General features: G+C 37.4%; 2 protein-coding genes across 2 annotated transcripts in view; both read right to left on the bottom strand.

The window, feature by feature from the left end:
• The window catches only part of SERPINI2 (serpin family I member 2), a 32,000-nt gene extending 30,778 nt beyond the window's left edge, over window positions 1-1,222 (bottom strand). Inside the window, exon 1 of the mRNA XM_087440074.1 lies at window positions 1,209-1,222. The gene's annotated coding sequence lies outside the window, so the exon portion shown is untranslated. The remainder of the gene's footprint in view (window positions 1-1,208) is intronic.
• A 6,058-nt stretch (window positions 1,223-7,280) lies between these two features.
• The window catches only part of WDR49 (WD repeat domain 49), a 144,485-nt gene continuing 130,757 nt past the window's right edge, over window positions 7,281-21,008 (bottom strand). The window contains 1 exon segment of the mRNA XM_087440075.1: window positions 7,281-7,587. Within this exon segment, the coding sequence (XP_087296201.1) occupies window positions 7,442-7,587 (146 nt within the window). The 3' untranslated portion in view covers window positions 7,281-7,441.

The raw sequence follows: 21,008 nt of genomic DNA, 5'->3' as shown, positions 1-21,008 counted from the left end.
TTCTTAAAATCAAGGATAAATTATAATTCTGGAACATTATAGATAGCAATACTATCTCTAAATAGCTATATGACACTTTTTCCTATCTTTTCCCATGGTTTTAAATGGGATACTTGTAACTTTGATATCAAGGGACTCCTCTGTCCAGACTATTCTAAAATATAGATCAAAAGGAAAAATGGAATAAAACTGAACACACTACAGTGTGGTCTTGGACCTATAATATTAGTAAGTTAATATATTCTAAATCAATTGAGTAATCTGGCTAACTTTTTACAGCACGGATTCTCACACTTTATGAAATCCCACTTCTGTAGGGTGAAATACCCCAAAACCCGCCTTGTACTTTTCCAAAGGGAGGGAAAAAAAAACTTCAGAAAAATTATAAAGAAACAAAATGGCAATCAAATATAAATGGTACAATAATAACAAAAGAAAGCAATTTTTTAAAAAATTGAACAATAATTTGACAAACAAATTAACAAATATAAGAAAGCTGCAATTGAAAACTATAACCAATTCACAGCAATACTAATGACACCCTATTAAAGTGCTCTCCACTAAAATTGCAGGAAATTCAACCATCTGATTACATCTTGAACAGGATGAGTTTACCATTCTGCAATATTACCACAGACGTGACGGAATACTGACTCTGAAGGCCTCACAAATTTTAGTAACACTGATTTTACCTTACAAATAATACATTTTAGTGACCCTTAATAACTCCTAGTTTGATAAGTTACTAGGAAGTAACCCTTCATTGGGGGTAAAGAAGAAAGCCTCCAGAATAATGTATTGTTAGCCTTAAAGAAATGAAGTCTATTTCTTCAGAGGGTTAAGAGTCACTGAGAATCACTTTTATATATAAAGATTGCTAACAGTCAAATATTCTCCAAAACTAAGCTGTGGAGTCATTATCTAGATATTTCAAATTATTTTCTAACATATGTAGTTAAACTTTCTTTGTTTAGATATACAATTTGGAAAGGAAAAAGACCTCAAAATGCAATCCAAAACAATTTTAGAAAGTCATGTTTTGGTAAACTGCAAATATAGAGGTATGCTATCAAGCAAATGTTTTATCAAGGATTAAATGAGTACATAAGGTTGTGAGCGGCAGTGCAACAACAGTAAAAGCTAGTGAGTAAGAGAAGTTTTACATGCAAAATAAATTTCTGTGTATAATTTTCTAATATATTCGATATCTCAGAAGATTTCTGACCAAAATATCAGTTTGTAGATATGCAAGTAGTCAAAATGTTATTAGTACTTTTACGTCATCAAGTGGCAATTCATTAGGCATATCTTTATGTACTTAGTTTATACTACAATAATACACAATAGTATGAAAGATATAACTTTTTCCCTTATAGTAGAATCTGGGAGTTATCCTCTCATTATTGTTAACAATCTTAACAATTAAAATTTACATTTTTTGAGCATCCATTTCTCCCGGAAAATTTCTAGGCACTTAATAAATTACAAGCTCGCACAAAAAATTGGTTCTAAAAATTCACTTACCTCATTGGGTTTTGGATCGTATCTCATCAGAAAGCACAAAATGCTGGTGACTTAAACAACCTGATGAATAGTCCTATAAGAATTCGAGCTTCAAATTTATAGTGACATCTTTTAAGGAGAATAAAACTAATGTGTTAATTTGATAAATTTAGATAGTATCTGTACCAAAGTGAATTGAAATGCCATTCCTCTACTCCATTACACACTCACGGTCAATGTTATTGCATACATACTTCATTCAAAAGCTATTCAGTTTTAAGGTACTTACCCAAAATTGACTTCTGACTATTCACTGTAATGTTATAGCGAAAATGTGCCTGCTGGGAAACACTAGAACATGAGACACCTGGTCAGTCAAGGCCAACTCTACTTACCTTGAACATTGCTTGATTAATTCCTCTAAAATCAAAGCAGGTGTTCACTGTATTTGTATAAAAAGACTACCACGATCAGGCGAATGATCAATGATGAAATATGCAAGAATTGAGAGAAAACAATAACAGAATTTTTAAAAATCATTAAGTTTATACTATTATTTCATCCATTATTTGACTTCTTTTATAACTAGTAGAAACAGAATTTGGAAGACTGTGCCAGTGCTTGTAAATTTGCTAATAATTATTTCTTTTTTTTCCTCACAGGACTCCCACATCAGATTACCAATGTCCTCTATCATAAGTATCTCAGAATGCCCTGTAAGAAAAAGAATAAAGCTAAATCAAGTCAAGAATGCAGAGACAAATTACTGCTGCATTTACAGAGTTCTCAACAATTCATCAAATTATACAACGGTCAGAGGAATTTCCTGTGGATACAAGGCCCATTTGAATCCTTAGGAGAAAGAGTAGATGTAGAAGAAATATATTCTTTACATTGAACAAGAAGACCAAATTAAGATTATTGATTTACCACATTATATCAAGGTAATACTATTAAACATAGGTAATTTGATAATAAACATTGGTGTTACTTTTTTGTGCTTTTAAATTTCTACATGATTTTTCTCTACAAACAGATCATTAATAAAACATGGATGCACAACTGAATGGGTTTTGATCTCATTCTTCTAGTTCAAATCAATCACCTCAAAGGCAATCACATATTAAACACATGGTATTATTCATCAGTGGCCTCTGAGAGGATAAATGGAAAATTTGTTCCAGTTGCAATTAAACAAATTCTACCATTGATCACTAAATGTAATATTATTTCTGATAAATTCATGAAAAGGAAATAAGACGAATATAGATACCTTTAAAAGGAATTCATTTAAAACAACTTTTTCAAGGATCCTGTTAACCTCTTTCAGTGTCCTAATGGGACTATAGCTTAATGACAGACCTGAGAAGCCTAATGACTGTTATAAGCCACAATCTAATTTGCCAAAATTCTTAATTGCCCATCTAGGCATCTCTAAATGTTTTCTACAACCAGGGTTATAGTCTAATATTACTTATTCTAACATAAACAAACCCTCTTCCAGCTTTTAACTTAACACTGTGAGAGATAATTTTCCAAAAACAAAGTTATGCAACACAAGAACACTAGCATTCTTGTTGTACCCTGCAATTCATAAGTAATAAATCCGAATGTCCGAGACTATCATTCAATCAATGTTTTCCTACCCATGTAGTGACACCAGCAAACATCAATCACAAGTACCCTTGGCTACCAAATTATTATGTCTGTACATGACTCAGATCATAATGTGATTACCCAGGAACAGGCCATTTACTCTTCCTTCCAATGACAGAGATAAACACTCTGTCTTAGTAAGATCATTTAATGAAGTTGTTCTGTGAGGACCTTATGTCAGAGCAGGTCAAGCAGAATGTACATTTTCCTGTCTCTTGGGGAGGAAAAAGCAATGGCCATGAATTTCTCCTCCCTGATTTAGGCTCTTTTAATAGACAATAAAGATACCACAATTGTCCATAAAATATTACCGCAAACCTCTTAAATATTTTCGCAAATCTGTTCCTTCTAACCCTCTACTTTGCCCCTAGAGCATCAGGAAAATAATTATTCATTAGTGAGAGCATAGTGTCTCTTATAAATTTGAGCACCATCACTACCCTCACTGTAAAAAAATAAACCTGGGAATATGCACAAAAATAATAGCAAGGGGTTACAAGTTCAATTTTATTATCTTTCTTAGCATTTTACAGTGTTTTTATAAAGGTAAAAATGTATTCAATTCCAAACTTTACAAACATACAAGTAAATGCTCTCATTAATAATGACTTAAAAGTTAATTCTTTCATTTGACCACGGATTAACTTCAGGCATTTTTTCCTCTGTCAGTTTGCTCCATATATTTTGAGTGATAACAGGAAAATGTTCTGAAAAGAGAACAGGTTAAATTATATTTAGTGTAAATCTACATACTGCAAACAAAGTAGCTTATAGAAAATTACGGCACGCCCTATTTTAATGTGACAAGTTCCTTTCACTGTAGAAAAATGGATCTTAAATAATTGAACCTAAATGTTAATTTCAGAAATAGCTTATAAAGTCTTCAGTCCTATCAACATTTGACAGGTGAGACCCTGCTACCTGCCTAGCACAATTGGATGCTGTAAGATGTAAAAGAAGAGCAAGACACAATAACTAAATATCTTTTCATTTTTTTTCCTTTGTGTGTGTTTTTGTTCCAAATTATTTGGAACAGTAACCTAAAAAGAGACTTTCATACCTTTAAAAGCTCTATTCTCATTAAATATACTTGTGAGACAGCTCCTCTTAATTCCTTTCACAGAAGAGACCCTGAAGTTAATTAGGGATGGGATTAGGGTCACACACAGCATACTGCCTCGCACATGTCACATGCTATAGAGAGAAGGTCTGTCTATATGAGCCAGACTATTTCAGACTAATCACTTCAAACGAAGTCATCTCCAGGGCTGAAAAAAAAGTAAAATATGTCTAGTAAAAGAATTTCCAAATTATACCAGCAAAACTAGTGAGATCATTCAACCTTTGCTTAATAAATCACTGCATTTTATGTGCTTTCACTCCAGTAAGCTGATGGCAGAGGAGGTGTTTTTCATTTATATGTGTACACCTAGTGTCCAAAACAGTCCCTTGCATATGCCTTCAATAATTGGATGGATGGATGGACGGATGGATGGGGAGAAGAGACTTCACAAAATATTCAGTACTCATATAACATCTCTTTAACATCTTAATATTCCTTTACATTTCTGGAAATGTGGCTCAAATTTCACTCCACTGTACTGTCACCAATCTATGATTCATAAATCATATTCTCTAAGTTCGAAATGATGGATTGTCCAATCAAACCTCCCAACCAGTGCGAGAATTCTCTGCGATATCCCTGGAGAGCCGCTCGGCTTCTGCTTGAACATCTCGGGGAGTCCTTTGTCCCGAGGCAATCTTTTCCAATTTTTAAAAATAATGTACTTTGAAATATTTTTAAATTTACAGAAAAGTTGCTGATATAATACAAAGAACTACCATTTCCCTCTCTCCTTCTCTCTCAGCTTCCCCAGTTGTTAACATTTCAGCGCATGTGTGCTCTTTCTGTTTATCCAATCTCTCTTTCTCCTTTCTATCTATCTATATATACGTATACACACATATATATTATATACGTGTGTGTAGCTACATATATGTGGTATACTTGTGTGTGTATACGTATATATACATACATTATAATTAGTATTTTCTGAATTATTCAAGAGAAAACTGTAAACATAATTTTCTGTCACTCCTAAACGTTCCAATCTATCTACCTATCTGAAACCATGAGTTCACACTGATATCACTAATCCCAATCCAAAATCTCAGGGTTCTCTCTAGTTTTCCCCTTTGCAAATTTTATAAGTACCTCTAGAACAGTGAGATACCTGGTTCTCATTGTCCTCAATATATTTACTGATTTATTCATTTGTTTATTCAATACTTATTTGCTCAACATAACCAAACTCCCATCCATGCTGGTCATCTCCCCCACTCACCCCCTCTGCCTTCCCATCCTCTAATTCCCCCTCCCACTAATCCCTCCCATACTCTTAGGTCCAGTAAGCATATCTCTGGTGGGTCTTCTCTCAGCTCCCCCTTCTTCCTTTCATAGCCATGCAGCAGGACTGCTGCCAACATCTCTGCACCAGGATGGGAGGTGAAGATGGGAAGGAAAGGGAACATGAGAAAACTTTTCATGTTTTACCAGGTATTAGGAAGCAATTCTAGAATCTATCTTCTTAAAATTGTGCCCATCAGCTCTGCTTCTACTCTTTTTCTTCATTGCAGCTTTGAAATATTTAAGAATAGATTGTAGCTCCCATGAATTCTCTTTCCTAGGCCAGACCTCTTGATTTCTTTACTTCTTCCTCTTGAACATGGCTCCCAGGGCCTTGACCACTCTGATGACATTCTCCAACATTTGTTGATTGATTCTTTCAAATATATGTTTTTCCTACATCTTTCCTATATGTGATTGTCATTTAATGAGAAGGAAAAGCATATATGTAGAAGTCACAATGCCTGACGCAGGATGCACTTAAATGTAGATGGACTAGGCAACTGTCTCCTGAAAACCTTTCTTCTGCCACCCTCGCCACCAAACTAAAACCTTTGCTCCACCGGTGCTGGAAATTCTATTGTTAGAATTCATTCCATTGACTTTAAGCTAGTAAAAAGTGAGTGAACAGAACAGTAACAGACAAAAACCATGGTCTTTGGAGTAAAACAGACCTGTGCTCCAAACCCAACACTGCCATCGATAATCAGGCACTCTCGTAACAGATCCAAATCTGATTTTAACCTTAAAATAGAAATACAGTTACTGTGAGGTTTAAATACAATGGACTTTTGCAGTTACTGGACAGAGTAGGCCCTGTATATCGTGAATTACTTCTTTTACTTGCATACATTACTGCAAAATTCTTCTTAAAATACAAATATTTTTGAAAGGACTCTAAAATACAAATATATAGTAAACAGCTAAAGTTACATGAATGAATTTATTAATTATCCTACAGAATACAATAAATAAAGCAGCATAAGAATATTGGTTGCCTGGTGGATGACAATATTTGTAAAGAAAACTAAGTCAAAAAAAGTGAGGTGTTGTGTTTCAGAACGAGATATTTCCTACTTGACCTGCGACACAGACACTCTTTTATATAACCCCATCCTTTTGATTTTTTTCGAGGCTGTTACCTCTTTGCTTGTGTTTTGCCACTCAGTTTTAGAGTACACTATAACAAAGTACAGAAGTAGAATATTTGCAGTAATTTTTCAGTAAGTACATAGAAGAATGGATATAAGTCAACAAGAATTAATAGGAACAGCTACTGTTGACAAGGTCTAATTGCATTATCAGAATCATTTTTAAAATCTAGCAAGTTTAAATAAGTGGGAACAGTTTTCTTAGTCAAGTTTTTAGATATTCACTGTCAGTACTTTTCATATTTAATTTATTATGTTCACCACCGAAATACTAATTATAATCCATCACCACACACATGTGCCTAATCATCCCTTTTGCTCTCTTCCCTCCCCTCTTCCCCTCTGGTAACCACCAATCCAATCTCTGTCTCTATGTGTTCATATTTAATTTCAATGCAGGTTTTACAATAAAAATTAATCAAAACATTTATCTATAGAAGCAACAAGAAGTGCAACTGGTTAGAATATTTTGTTCTGGAACTGTACATTTTTTATATAAAAACACTTGAGAATAGATAATACCAATTGATATTGCTCCTTTTTTAGTACAATATTTCTTTTATTAAGAATACAGAGAAAGTGAATGGTGATGGATAAAAGTAGTGTTAAAACATTGTCTGAAAACAAAAATTCCTGAAGTTCAAATATAAAGTAAAAGAAAGGGTCTGAATTCTTGATTCCTTGTCTGCACTTTATACACACAGTTTTCGTGACAATGAAATATTTATTTTTCTTTCAACTATAATTGCTTCTTATTTCTCTTTATCTTTACTTCACTACTTGTTTCTGGACATAATTGCTTTGCTCTTCGTTCACGATCCAGAATTTCTTTGGGGAACAGGTTTTTCTCATCAAATACAGCTTTCAAAGCTACAAAATGATAAAGAAAATGACATGTAAATTATAGTTGGTGGGAGACCCAATTAAATGAAATAGTGGGGAGAAAATTCTCAAGTTTCACTTCACCTAAAAATTTATATGTTTCTAAAAAGAATGTATTTGGAGAAATTTTCTCTTAAGCTTCTGTTATTCCTTTTACTTCAATTTAAATGTAAAAGTTAAACTTTAACAGAGTTTGGTCTATTAATGTATTTATATCTTGATAGAGATCTACCATTTAGCAGTAGAAGACTAAAGAAGCTTGTGTTTTCCATTTTTATTTTTTAATCTACTTAACAGCTATCAAGGACTCATAAGAAGCCAAGAACAAATTATTCTGTATTGAAATAGGACAATTAAAATAATCAAAACACAGCCTGACTGTCTGCATGACTAAACAAGTGCTCTGCCATCACATCCTCATAAGATGCTTTGATCTGCAGGGATCTGTGGCTTCAGAAAAAAAAGAGCCAAATTATCCCCATAAGTGGTTATATTGTGCATCAGTGAGAAGTAGGAGGAAATTGTGCCATGCATTCAAGAAAATAATTTTGGCCTTTTGCTTAATTTTATCATTTCAACAAAGGTTTATTGAATGTATACTATGCACAATATTCTGTGCTCAGGCATAAATGGGGCATAAATACGACTAAGTCACAGACTTTCTTCCAACTGGTAGAAAGTAGGAGCAACACTCAAGTAAAAAGTCATGTACAATAGGATACAGTTCTAAGAGAATATGAGCAAAGTAAATTGTGGTTAAATGTACAAAAGATCATAATGATGTGAAGAGATCAGAGGAAAAGCTTTAAGAATTAGATGCTATTTGAGGTAGATCTTGAAGTCCAAATGGGATTTGAAGTGATAAGAAGGACCATGGAGGTGAGGAGGGGAGAAAGGAAACATCAACTAGAGGGAACAAAGTGAATAAAAATATGTAGAAACAAGAGCTACCATGCAGATAACTCTGAATAATTCAGTACCAAAAGGATAAAATAGATGGAGAGTGAAGCACAAAGAGGTTGGAGCTGGGCTGAGGAGAACTGTGAATGCCAAGCCCAGGCAGATGAAATAAAGAAACGAAGTCGACATTGGACAACCTCACAGTTTAGTGGCATCTTTGTATATTTGGACTTAAGAAAAACAAAAAACGAAACTCTCCACTTCTCATACAAACACGCTGTGTAAGTCAATACCTTTCCCCTCTTTCTCTTGGATATTATATAAGAAAAACCGGAAAAATGAGGGCAAATAACTTGACAAACAAATTCTACTTCTAGCAAAACACAAAGATAGATGCAACCTGCAGCCTACAAAATATGAAGAAGGGCAGCCAAACAGCTGAGACTGGGCAGAAGTTACACAAGATGAAGTGATGAGTATGAATAGTGTGAGAGGGCCGGTAGCAGCATCTCAGAAAGTGCTGGAAAAAAGACACTCACTAAAGGTGCGGGACTCACCTTACAGTACAAGTGCTTTATCTTTCATCTGTATCTATGGATGTAACAGAGGTAAACCAGGCTGGAAGCAAAAGCTCTCCCCAACCTCGTTTGGTTCAGAGAAACAGATGAGGCAGGGCTACAGAAACAGTCACAAACGAGCCATTTTTTGCTAAAATCAGTCTGCGTCTGAAGGTTATAAAAATCGAAGGCCACTCTGATCCCACATCACAAGCTCTCACCCAGGGATCTACTATAAATTTCAAGTCTAAGAAAACCCAACTCATTAAAACTAGTTAATTAAAAGAGGAAATTAAAAAAAAACTAACATAGTGTGGACAGAATAGTATTAAAAGCAAAATTAAAAACGAAACAAATTTTAGAAAGAGCAGCAAAACTAATCAATACGTGGACCACCACCAGAGAAATGTTGCTATTGGACAGATAAATATTGTCACTAAGCATTTTGCCACAAATTAAAATTTAAAACTTGAAAAAGCACTTGCCTCTACAAAGGAAGATCACAGAACACAAGTCAAAGAGCTGAGGGAGGAGATGAAGACACAGCAGGAAGTAATGAGAGGGAGCTGGCAGAACTCAGGAAAAACATCACAAGTGAGAACAGACTGCGGCAACATAATGAGAAACAGAGTATACACACGAGAAAACCGAATAGAATAAGGTGAAAATTAAGAAGAGAACAAATTAGATATGAAAATGATAGATATGGAAAAAAATAGATCCAACAAACGCATACATGGTGAGTTCTTAAGAAAGAAAACCAAAGCAGAAGAAATATTTAAAGGTATCATGCACAAAGTTCTCCTTACATAAGAGACCATCTGATATATATCTAGAAAGGACATACTGTGTGCCAGGAATAACAGACTCAGAATAGCCAAAACCAAAGCATATCCCCATAAAGGTATTAGACTTTAAAGATAAAAAGAATTATTTGGTAGCCAGACAAAATGATTAAGTCACCCAAAAGGAGACAATTATACATCTTGCATTAGATGTCTTCGTAGCAACGATGGGGACCAGAAGAAGCAGAGCAACGCCGACAAGACAACCAAGGCAGGAACATCCAAGCTGTGCTTCAAATCTAAAAATTACCAATAGTTGCAACATGCAGGGAATTCAGAGACTCTTGTTCCCAAGAGTCCTTTTTGAGGAATATACTACAAAATAAACTGAGAAATGACTGGAGAAAATTGGGAAAAGGTTTGGTAGTGAGCACTGAAAATATTTAAATGTAGAAGTGAGATTAAAACCATGTGAAGTTTAGGATGACAAAATAGAAGGTAAATGCCACATCCCTGACAATGTAGAAATGATACATTTAACAAAAATTGGGAGAGTAAGGGAAAAGAATCTTCATTTCATGATAAATCAGTAACAGTGAAGAGACAAGGGACTTAAACCAACAAGTCAAGTAATAGTAGTATAAGTAAACTTAACAAAAGAAAAGTAAGCACAAAGAAAGATCATATTATTGAATAAAATTGTGTGGTGGAAGAGGGGGAGGGGAATGAAGAAACCCTCATTTTACCATCAATCAGCACAGATCTAATAGTCACTGTCCTAGAAGAACTATATGAACCTATGAGTATAAAGGTACCACTAGAACAAATATATAACACCACTCAAATAAAAACAAAGAAAAATTATAGATCCAGTGAAAATTTTAAAAAACATATAAACAGAGGCAGGCCCGGTGGTGTAGTGGTTAAGTTCGCATGCTCCGCTTCAGCGGCCCAGGGTTCGTGGTTTGGATCCCGGGCACAGACATGCACATCACTCATCAAGCCATGCTATGGCAGCATCCCACATACAAAAAAGAGGAAGATTGGCAGACATGTTAGCTCAGCAACAATCTTCCTCTTTTAATTTATATATATATATATATAAATAAATAGCATAAAAGAGCGTGAGAAATACAAAACCAAAATATCTAACATATCAATAAATTTAAAAGTGTCCAATTTCATGACTTAAAAAAAAGACTTTTTAATTGGATCAAAAGCAAAATCCAACACACATCTAAAATAAAGTGATTGGGAAAATTTGAAATAGGGTTGGAAAAGTATACCACGCAAATAGAAACCAAAAGAAAAGATGGGTCAAAATCTAAAATCATAAATGCACACCAAAACCCTCAAAAGATGCACAGAAACCCCTAAAAGTGGTTTCCAGAACTAGGTGATAGTGGGAAGTGGACAGATCAACCTCATGGAAGGGAGGGAGATTTCTCACTGAAAAATTTTTATATGTTCCAATACTTGACCAGTGTGAATATATTCTGCTTTTTAGCAATAAGACAAATATGAATAAACTTGGAACTACCTCATAAGCAAAGCGACAAAGGAAAACACTTTCTATTTGCCTAACACCAGCAGCGCAAGAAAATGTGGGTGTTTGTACACTAGAGTTGATCCTGTCCTGTAAGCCTGCAGATTATCACTCCAGAATCACAAGGCATTCGCAATGCCTTAGTGCTCTTCTGAGATCCACTGTGAAAGCCAGATTGTTACCTCTGAAATAAACTCACACTGTTTTACTGAGATTTGTCTCTCAACTAGACAAGGCATTTCATCGTAATTGGCTGGGTTTCAGGACAATTAAACCAGTAACTGATAGGCCCTTGTAGATTTTGAGAGAGACAATCTTACTGGGATAATTCATTTCTTTGAGTTAAAAAATAGATGATAAAAAATTCATATGCAAGGGTGGATCCCTGCTTCCTGGGCCTGAAACTTACAATTTGGGGAGCTCTCTTTAAGAAAAAGAATATAAAACTACAAATACAAAATTATTCATAAAAGTGGCTGTTTATTTAGAATGAGAAAACAAATCTCAATGAATTACAGGAGCTTTGTAGAATTTGGTCCTTTTCTTCTGAGATCCTTTTAGGAAAGCTACCTGAAATGCTTGTCTGGAAACGATTCCTGCTTGCAAGCTGGCTTCCACTCTCACCTAGAACACTCTAAAACTCCCAGCGACTCCTCATACCTCACAAGGGTCTTTGTAGATGAGGCCCGTAAAACTTAACCTTCATTGGCTTTATTGGCAATCTCTTTTATGCAGCAAAAATGATGTCATTAACTTAACACCTTCTAAATGGATGATGGCAATCAATTCCTCTCACTGTTCAGAGTAACAACATCTGCTAGGTTAACAGCATAATGTTTTTCTATGATCATGTGAATGAGTCTGCAATGGATTATGATATGTATAAGAAACCATTAACCATTTGCTGAACTTGTTTAAGATTATAAAAGAATGTCTTTAACCTTGCTGTGATGACTTGTTTTCTTGATGTGTTAACTTGGCGAGGCTAAGGTCCCCCGTTATTCAATCAAACTCTAACTTGCTGCTGCTCTGAAGGGATTTTGCAGATGTAATTAAAGCCCCTAATCAGTGGGCTTTAAGTAAGGGAGAGTATCCTGGATAATCTAGGTGAGCCAGACTTAATCAGTTGGAAGGCCTTAAAAACAAGGCTGAGGCTTCCCTAAGAGAAGGAATAAATTCCACCACTGGACAAGTTTTTGTCTGTGCCCGTGGAGTTCCGTCCTCTTCCTTTCCTGACTGCCTATGGACAACAGCTTTAGCCTGTGTCCAGCCTACCCACGATCTTTCCTTCCTGACTCAGCCCTACTCATTTTGGACTTGCTCAGCCCGCTCCCACAATCCCATAAGCCAATTCCTTGTCATAAATTTCAATATATGGTCCTGCTGGTTCTGCTTCCCTAAACCCTGACTGATATACTTTCCATAAAGACACTGTTTACCCAAGAACAATTGTGAAGGGTGAAGTGTTCTTCTCGAGACAAACAGGCTGGTTTGTGGAGGTTCCTGTGGTTTGTGACTGGAGTCTGCTGGAGACTCTTTGTAAGAAAATTTATGTTTATTCAAATATACAGCTTCTCTTAAAGCACCTCAAGTTCCTAAATACGTGTTATGTGGGACCTCAAGCCTCAAACTTCTTGCCTTCCAGGCCCAACAACTTAGACTCTTGGAGAGTAGTTTTCTTAGAAGAGTCAGTAACAGTCAATGCGTATGAATTCATAGGATCACATCCCTTCTTTAAATCTTCTACAGGCTTCCCTTCACACTTAAACCCAAATTCCTTGCCCAGGCTACATGGCCCCACGTGACCTGATTCCTAACCCCCCTCCAACCTCATCTTGTATCAGTCTCCATCTCTTTCACTCTGCTCCAGCAAACTGACTTTCTGTCTATCCCTGGAACATGTCAATCTTGCTCCCACCTCAGTAGCTTTACCCTCTGTTCCTTGTCTTTCGAATATTCCGCCCCCAATTCTTTGTGGAACTGCTTCCTCTTTTCTTTCAGGTTTCAGCTCAAAAATCAGAGAGACCTTCACTAATGCTCCCCTAGTCATGCCCACATACCTTGCTTTATTTTCTTCATTTGTTGTTAGTGCCCTTGACTCAATTCCAACTCCTAGCCACTCTGTGTCCAGCAGAGCAGAACCCTGCCTGGTCTTTTTACACCATCCTCTCACCTTCCAGTGCTATACTAGACAAGGCTCTGCTGCTATTCACAGGGTCTTCATGGCCAATGTTTTCAGAAGTGGGTGGCCAGGTCCTTCTTCCTAGTCTGTCTTAGTCTGGAAGATCTGCTGAAGCCTGGGTGACCCTGCTGGTATTGGAAAAACCGGTGGCAGAGCTTTCAGCATCACAGCAACATGCAGCCACCCCAGTATGACAAACGACAGACAGGTGGTGTGCTTCCCTGACCGGGAAATGAACCCAGGCTGCGGCAGTGAGAGAGCTGAACCTTAACTACTAGACCACCAGGGCTGGCAATTTTCTTCATACCTCCTATCAATATCACTATCCAAACAAATCTTCATATATTTAGTTACGTATTGATTATCTATCTCTCCCCTAGGTGATAAATTCAATGAGAGCAAAAACCTTGTCTGCCTTTATACCCCATATACCCCTAGCACCAAGCACTGTGTCTGGTACGTGGAAGGTGCTCAAAAATATATTTGTTAAATAAATGAACAAACGAATAAAGATACCTCCAGGCATGCGAAGCGGCGTGCTCACTCCCCTCACTTGAATTCCTGCATTCCAGAGAGCTGAGGGCTCTAGAATGGTGCTAGAATGGTGGTTGTCCATGTCATATATCCGTATATCCATCCACTTACCACAACCCCTGCTCTCAAAAGTCAACATCTAGCGTTTGGTAACCATTTACATTCACTATTCCCTACCTGGGAAAACATGACATTTATACATTCATCACTTCCTTTTATAGCTGGCTGCTGACAAGGTTTGTTATAATGATAGCCAAAAGGTGTTTTAAAAGCAATGAAAATGAAAGATGTGGTGGTCATGAACCTATTAAAACATTTTTGTTGAAATAAAATGATTCAGTGATTTTAATAAACAAAGTTAATCTTTTGTCATCTGATTCTTCACTGGCCCCCTATTGGTGACTAACTGTATCTCAGATGAACTATAGTGGCAAACCTCACAAAGCCACCCTAGAAAGAAGGGACTTAGTGACTATGTAATACAGTATTGCAATGACCAGCTGTTGTTAGTCTATGAGTGCACAGTATTCTGAAAACATGCTCTCTAATTCACATCCTCCATCCTATTCTAAGTCCACTAGATAAGTGCTTCTCAAACTTTAATGTGCCTGAGAATCACCTAGAAATCTTGTTAAAATTCAGATTCTTATTCAGTAGATCCAAGCTGGGACCTGTGATTCTGCATTTCTAACATGTTCCCAGGTGATGTCCATGCTGTTATCCACTGCCCACATTTTGACACCAAGGCTCTAATTCCTAAAGCTAGACTCTAGATCAGTATTGCCAAGCTGTCATTCAGTCTCCACCATCATCAAGTAACAATCAGGTAACAAAGCAATAGATTGTGGCAGAGAGGTGAGGATTGATGAAAATACTTTAAGTCTTTGTATGACTCAAACAATCATGGTTCAGGACCTGTTGACCCTTTTATCTTTAGAGACTATTTTTTTAGAGCAATTTTAGGTTTACAACAAAATCGAAAGAAAGGTACAGAGATTTCTCATATATCCCCTGCCCCTACACATACATATCCTCCCTCATTATCAATATCACTCACCAGAATGGTACCTTTGTTACCAAGGATGAATCTACATTGACACATCATAATCATCCAAAGTGAAGAGTTTACCTAAGGGTTCAGTCTTGGGGTTGTACATTTCATGGCTTTGGACAAAAGGATAATGACACATATCCCTCATTATAATATCATACAGAGTATTCTCACTTCCCCCCCCAAAATCCTCTGTGTTCCTCCTATTAATCTCTTCTCCCTCTTCCCTAAATCTTTTTACTGTCTCCGTAGTTTTGCCTTTTCCAGAATGTCATATAGGTGGAAGCATACAGTGTATGCCTTTTCAGATTGGCCTCCTTCACTTAGTAACATGCATTTAAGATTCCTCCATGTCTTTTCATGATTTGATAGCTCATTTATTTTTAGTGCTGGATAATATTCCATTGTCTGGATGTACCACAGTTTATTTATCCATTCACCTACTGAAAAACATCTTGGTTGCTTCCAAGTTTTGGCAAGTATGAATAAAGCTACTATAAACATCCAAGTGCAGGCTTTTGTGTGGATATAAGTTTTCAACTCCTTTGGGTAAATACCAAGGGGTGTGATTGCTGGATTGCATGGTAAGAGTATGTTTAGTTTTGTAAAAAACCACCAAACTGTCTTCCATAGTAGCCGTGCAATTTTGCATTCCCACCAGCAAGGTATGAGAGTTCCTGCCGCTCCACATCTTCACCAGCATTTGGTGTTGTCAGTGTTCTGGATTTTGGCCATTGCAATATATGTGTAATGATATCTCATTATTGTTTTACTTTGCATTTCCTTGATGATATATGATGTGGAGCATCTGTTGAACCTTTTAAAAAATATTTTTTACACATTAATGACGTCTGTTTTGTAGAACTCAAATTTTGGTAGCTGTGCGTGTGACTTTCACTAAGATGATTTGGTGCTATCATGTAATCAAAGATATAAAATAATAGGAAGGATTTCTACTTCTAAGATGTCTCTGAGTTGTGTGCTCATTCTGGATCTTTAGTTATCTAAAATTTCCTGAAGTGAATCAGGTGTAGCAATCTCTCATTTCTTACTTAAAATGAATATATTTATAAATGCTTTCTTTTTTGTGTTTTATTTAAGTAAGAAGGTTTCCATAATATCAGTGATAGCTTTTTTCTACTGGTACTAGATTTAAGATTATATTCTAAAGCAAAGATATGCTAAACTAGATTTTACTAAAGCCTAGGTATATATTTTTCACCCGCAGTTTAAGAACTATAGAGAGAAATTTTGTGTTTCAATGGAAAACCATGCATGGTCTCTAGCACACCTTTCCGGGTAGTCAGATTCTGGCTGAGTTCACCATTTTCAAACTATTTTCCCCCTCTTTATAAATTGCAGGTTACCAATGATACGTAAACTCTGTCTCATCTGGCAGTTTTAGGTGACTTCTTCCCCTTCTTCAGAAACACCAGTTTTGATGCCTACAGGAAAGCTGGATTGGAGACTCGTACCTTGTACAAACTGTCAACTCTTACCAGATCTTCGATTTTTTCAGTTTCCTTCAATATCTGACTATAATCCTCCAAACTAACTTTTCACCTTCTTCTCACACATAACTAAAACTGAGAATTGAAACCTGACAGCCCCATCCCTCTTCAGACTCCCTGCTGCCTGGCAGCCATCCTTTTCTCTCAGGATCTCTAGGACTCCAAAACAACCAACCTTTGCCACCAACTCGCAACATATGGTTCAACCAGTTTTGCAGGAGCAACGCCAACAAGGATCCCTGAGAGACTGTTTCTCACACCCTGCTTTGCCCCACCTGGCGGTTTATGGTCACCTCTGGGTTGTTCAGTAATAAGCAATAGACGTTCGTCTTGAACAAAAATGGGGAGAACAGACAATGTTGAACTTCCCCTGAGCCCTGTGCTCCTGGAAAGCAGAGACAGTTAAGAAATTCCCCCACCCTTTTGTGTTCTGGAAACAGATAACAGCAAAGGACCATTCTGCTCTCTCGCATTCTGAGGTAAGACCTCTCTACCCTTCCTCATGAGTCTAATAAGACTAGTAAATTGATTGACCTGCCTCTATAACAGCTTAGGCCTCCTTCCGTTTCTTTGAGATGTTCCTCTTTAATGAATATCCTCCCTATTGTAACACCCTAAATAAAATCGTCTCTTTAATTGTCCCGTGCATTTTGTCTTTGACAGAAAAACAACAATAAAACAATTCACCTGAGGTAACCCTAATGCAGCATTTTCTCTACACTGGAACTTTTAAAGATTTTACAGATATAATGTGAATGGGTTCTGGGGAATTTATTGGCAAAAACTGAACCAGAGATGCTTCTAAGTAGTTTCCAGGTTTTTGAATAAGGCATATCAAAGAGGGGTTTCAAGCTGTTTGAGAACCCGTGGGGAACAAGTTGGAAACTAAAGAAAGAATGTGAAAGATGTTTCAACTTGAAAGGGAAAGAAAGAGAATACAAAAGGACATTAAAAACCCAGTAGGTAAGACAAAAAAGTCACCCGGGATTAGGAAGCATTCGAAAACTGTCCCAAGTTCCAAAGCGATAGTTTAGAACATTGAAAGTAAGTCTGGCAAAATGCCTCTCCTCATACAATTGCCAAATAACCTTCCATACGCTGTAATTATGGAGACTGCAGGGAGGTGTGTAAAATGCAGTGCAGAGACTAAAGGTAGACTCTGTAATGATAGCGTGGAGGGGGAATATATTTGTAATTGAGATTTTTTTAAGTGCTCATTTATAATAACAATTTTTAAATTCAGCAGCATCCTCCTGAAAAGGAGATGAACAATTTTAAATGAAAGTGATAAAAAAAAGGTAATATAATAGTCAAATGGCTGGTTTTAGAAATTAGTAAGAATAGGCTGCCTTGGGAATATGATTCGAACACTATTTGAACAAGGGAGGCTGCAGCTAGAAATATTAATAACATGGACACCTGAACAACACGGATACTTCTCATCTAGGGTCCACCTGTTACTACGTGAGACTAGATAAGTTATTTAAACTCTTTATGCCTATGCCACAGAGTCTATGCCACAGACCCTTCATATAGAAAACAGGGATAATAATTATTCCTGTGTCATAGAGCTGTTTAGTGGAATAATAATAACAAAATACGATGTGTCGGGAGAGAGGGAGAATCTCCCTCTGCCCTTTTCCTTAAGGTTCTTATGGCTGGCCAAATAATTAACAAGACAGGTTAGCAGGAGAAAATAATACCAAGTTTAATAACATGTATACATGGGAGAAAGCAGGGACACTGCGTTTCTCAACACAATAGCAGAAATTCTCGTCTTAAATACCATGTTCAGCCAATGACAAAGGAGGATGTTGGGGGTGGGGGGAGTCAGTTACAGGAGATTACCACTAAAGCACAGTAAACAAGAGTAAGGTTATTATGCAGATTTAAGGCCTCAACTTCCACATTGATAAGTCTCTAGAAATGAAGCCATCCCCCCCTTCCCAAAACAGAGAGGGAGATACCTTTACAAATGGAGATGTCCCTTATAAATGTAAATGTTTGTCTGGCAACTCCTTGCAGGGCCATCCAGAGAATGTGGCCAGAGAGACATAAGATGGGCTTGTTGATGCCTTTTCTATTGTAACATCTATTTTACATTATATTACAGCCATCAGATAGAAGATCTGTTCCAGGAAGGAGTTACTATGTCAAATTCTTTAGGCAGGTAGTGGGGGAGGTCAAATGTCCCCCAGAGAAAACAATTAAGGTAAAGAGATATATTTCAGGGTGGCCAAATCTTGATCTCCCACAGATGAGTAAAGAAAACGTATCAAACTCTGATTAGGTGGCGGGGCCTGTGCTCAGGGCCTCCCATGGTTATTTCATTCAATGTTCACAGCAACGTTATGAGGATGGCAACTAATACGAAGCCCAGTTTTAATGGATGAAACTGAGACACAGAGAGTTTAATTGACCTGCTCAAGGTCATATAGCTAGCAAGTGGTAGAGCCTTGGTTTGAAGCCAGGTTTATGCTTAAAATTTCACTTTTATATCATTATTGCTTTGAATCTTCCAAGTTTTATTCCCTCTATAAATGGCAATTCTCTTGAAAGACAACCATAACCATTAACACTTTATAACTTAGTAGGAATAATGACTGTGATTTCAAAGGTTACAAAATAATGTAAAGGACCAGGAGTGGAGAAAAAAGCATGAAGAGCCAGGCAAGACGATAATATGCCAGTTCTCAGTAATTACCCCTCAGCTCCAAACCCACTCTTCGCTCCCTGCTCTGTGATAATGGACTGGAGCCCTGTGAATGGTTCTCCTTCACCAGCTGGTGTGATGCTGAGCTCTGTCACTAGAGGGCACTAGAGGGACACTGGAGGAGGCAGGATTTCTCCTCCAAGCCGGCTGTGCTCCTCTCACCCAGCTTCTGCAGCGCAGGTTCTCCAGCACCAGGCTCCTATAGCATGACCTCTCCAGTACCAAGCTCCTTCAGTGGCTTCTCCAGCTCCAGACTCCTGCAATGCAGGTGTGGCTTCTTCAGAGCCCAGAGCCAGCAGCTTCCCTTGTCACCCTTTCTGGTGGCTTTGCAGCAGAATTCCACCTGTCTGGCACCACACAGTGACTGGCTTTCCATAACACCCCGAGAGGCAAGCAGAGGACCACCAGCATGACTCATCCCTGTGAACAGCCTCCCCTGCACTCCCTTGATGGCTTTCCAGTGAGTTCTGAGACACAGCACCTCCCTGCGGATGACTTCTCTGGGCACCCCAAGGGCAGATTCCCAGCAAGTTCCACCTGCAGCAGCTGTGCCACCTTGCCATCCGGTGAGACAGGGACAAGCCCTCTCCAACACCATCTGGGTCTCAGCCCTGGCTTGGGTGGGCATCTTCCTTGGTCCCTCCATCTCAGGCCTGGGAGTAGTGGCTGCACTTTAGATCTGCTATTCCTGTATTCTTTAGAGTTCTCTTTACTTCTTACTAGCCAATTTTCTATAATTCCCATATATTACATCTACAATCAGAAGAAAAAAAGTGAACTTAAAATTAATTCTGAAACACTCTGTCTTGACTGTAATTGCTCTTCTTTTACTACTTCTGTCTCTCCTTCCCACGACAATCGGTTTCTTGGGAAAGTGTTCGCTTTCCTTGGTAGATGTCTCACAGGCACTTCCATCCCAACACATCCTGAAAACTACTCTAAACCGTCTTCTCCTGCATTTCCTCTCTCAATGATAGTCTCTTTCTTTGACATAGTTATCCAGGCTAGAAACCTGATAGTTACATGTCATCACCTCTTATCAGGGTACACAATCCTTTAAATTCTATCTCCTTAAGATTTCTCAAATTAGTTACTTCCTTTTTAGGGTCTCCTTATCTTCAAAATAATAATAGTTACCATTTAATGAATGCTGAGTAAGTGCTAGTTATTGTTCTAAAATTAACCCATATGACTCCAAGAAGCAGGTATTATTAGCCCCATTTTACAGGTGAGAACACTGAAATTTGTAGCTTATGTAATTTATCCAGATATAAACAACTAGTAAGAAGGCAAAGTGAGGATTCAAAAGCAGGTATCTGGCTGCAAACATGTTCCCACTACCATAATATGCTGCCTTCAGTCCAGCCCCATTATAATGCTCTGCTACACAGTCTCCAGAAAGTTTTCTAAAAAACAAATCTGGTCATGTTACTTTCTTGTTTTACATTTCAACAGGAATTTTATGTCTGGATAGGATTGAATAGGTAGTGGCAGGTCATCCTTCTCATTGCACCAGATAGAAAAAAAACAAAAGAACAATCAGGTAAATTACAGAAATAATAAAGCCATCAGAGGGCTATGGAAGCAACAATTATCAAATTACAATTCCAGGGATAGTAGAGCCCTTCTT

This window comes from Ceratotherium simum, chromosome 15 (assembly GCF_057802395.1).
Source record: "Ceratotherium simum simum isolate JZ-2026a chromosome 15, ASM5780239v1, whole genome shotgun sequence".
Taxonomy (NCBI): Eukaryota; Metazoa; Chordata; class Mammalia; order Perissodactyla; family Rhinocerotidae; genus Ceratotherium; species Ceratotherium simum.
This window is presented reverse-complemented; position numbering and strand designations above follow the sequence as displayed.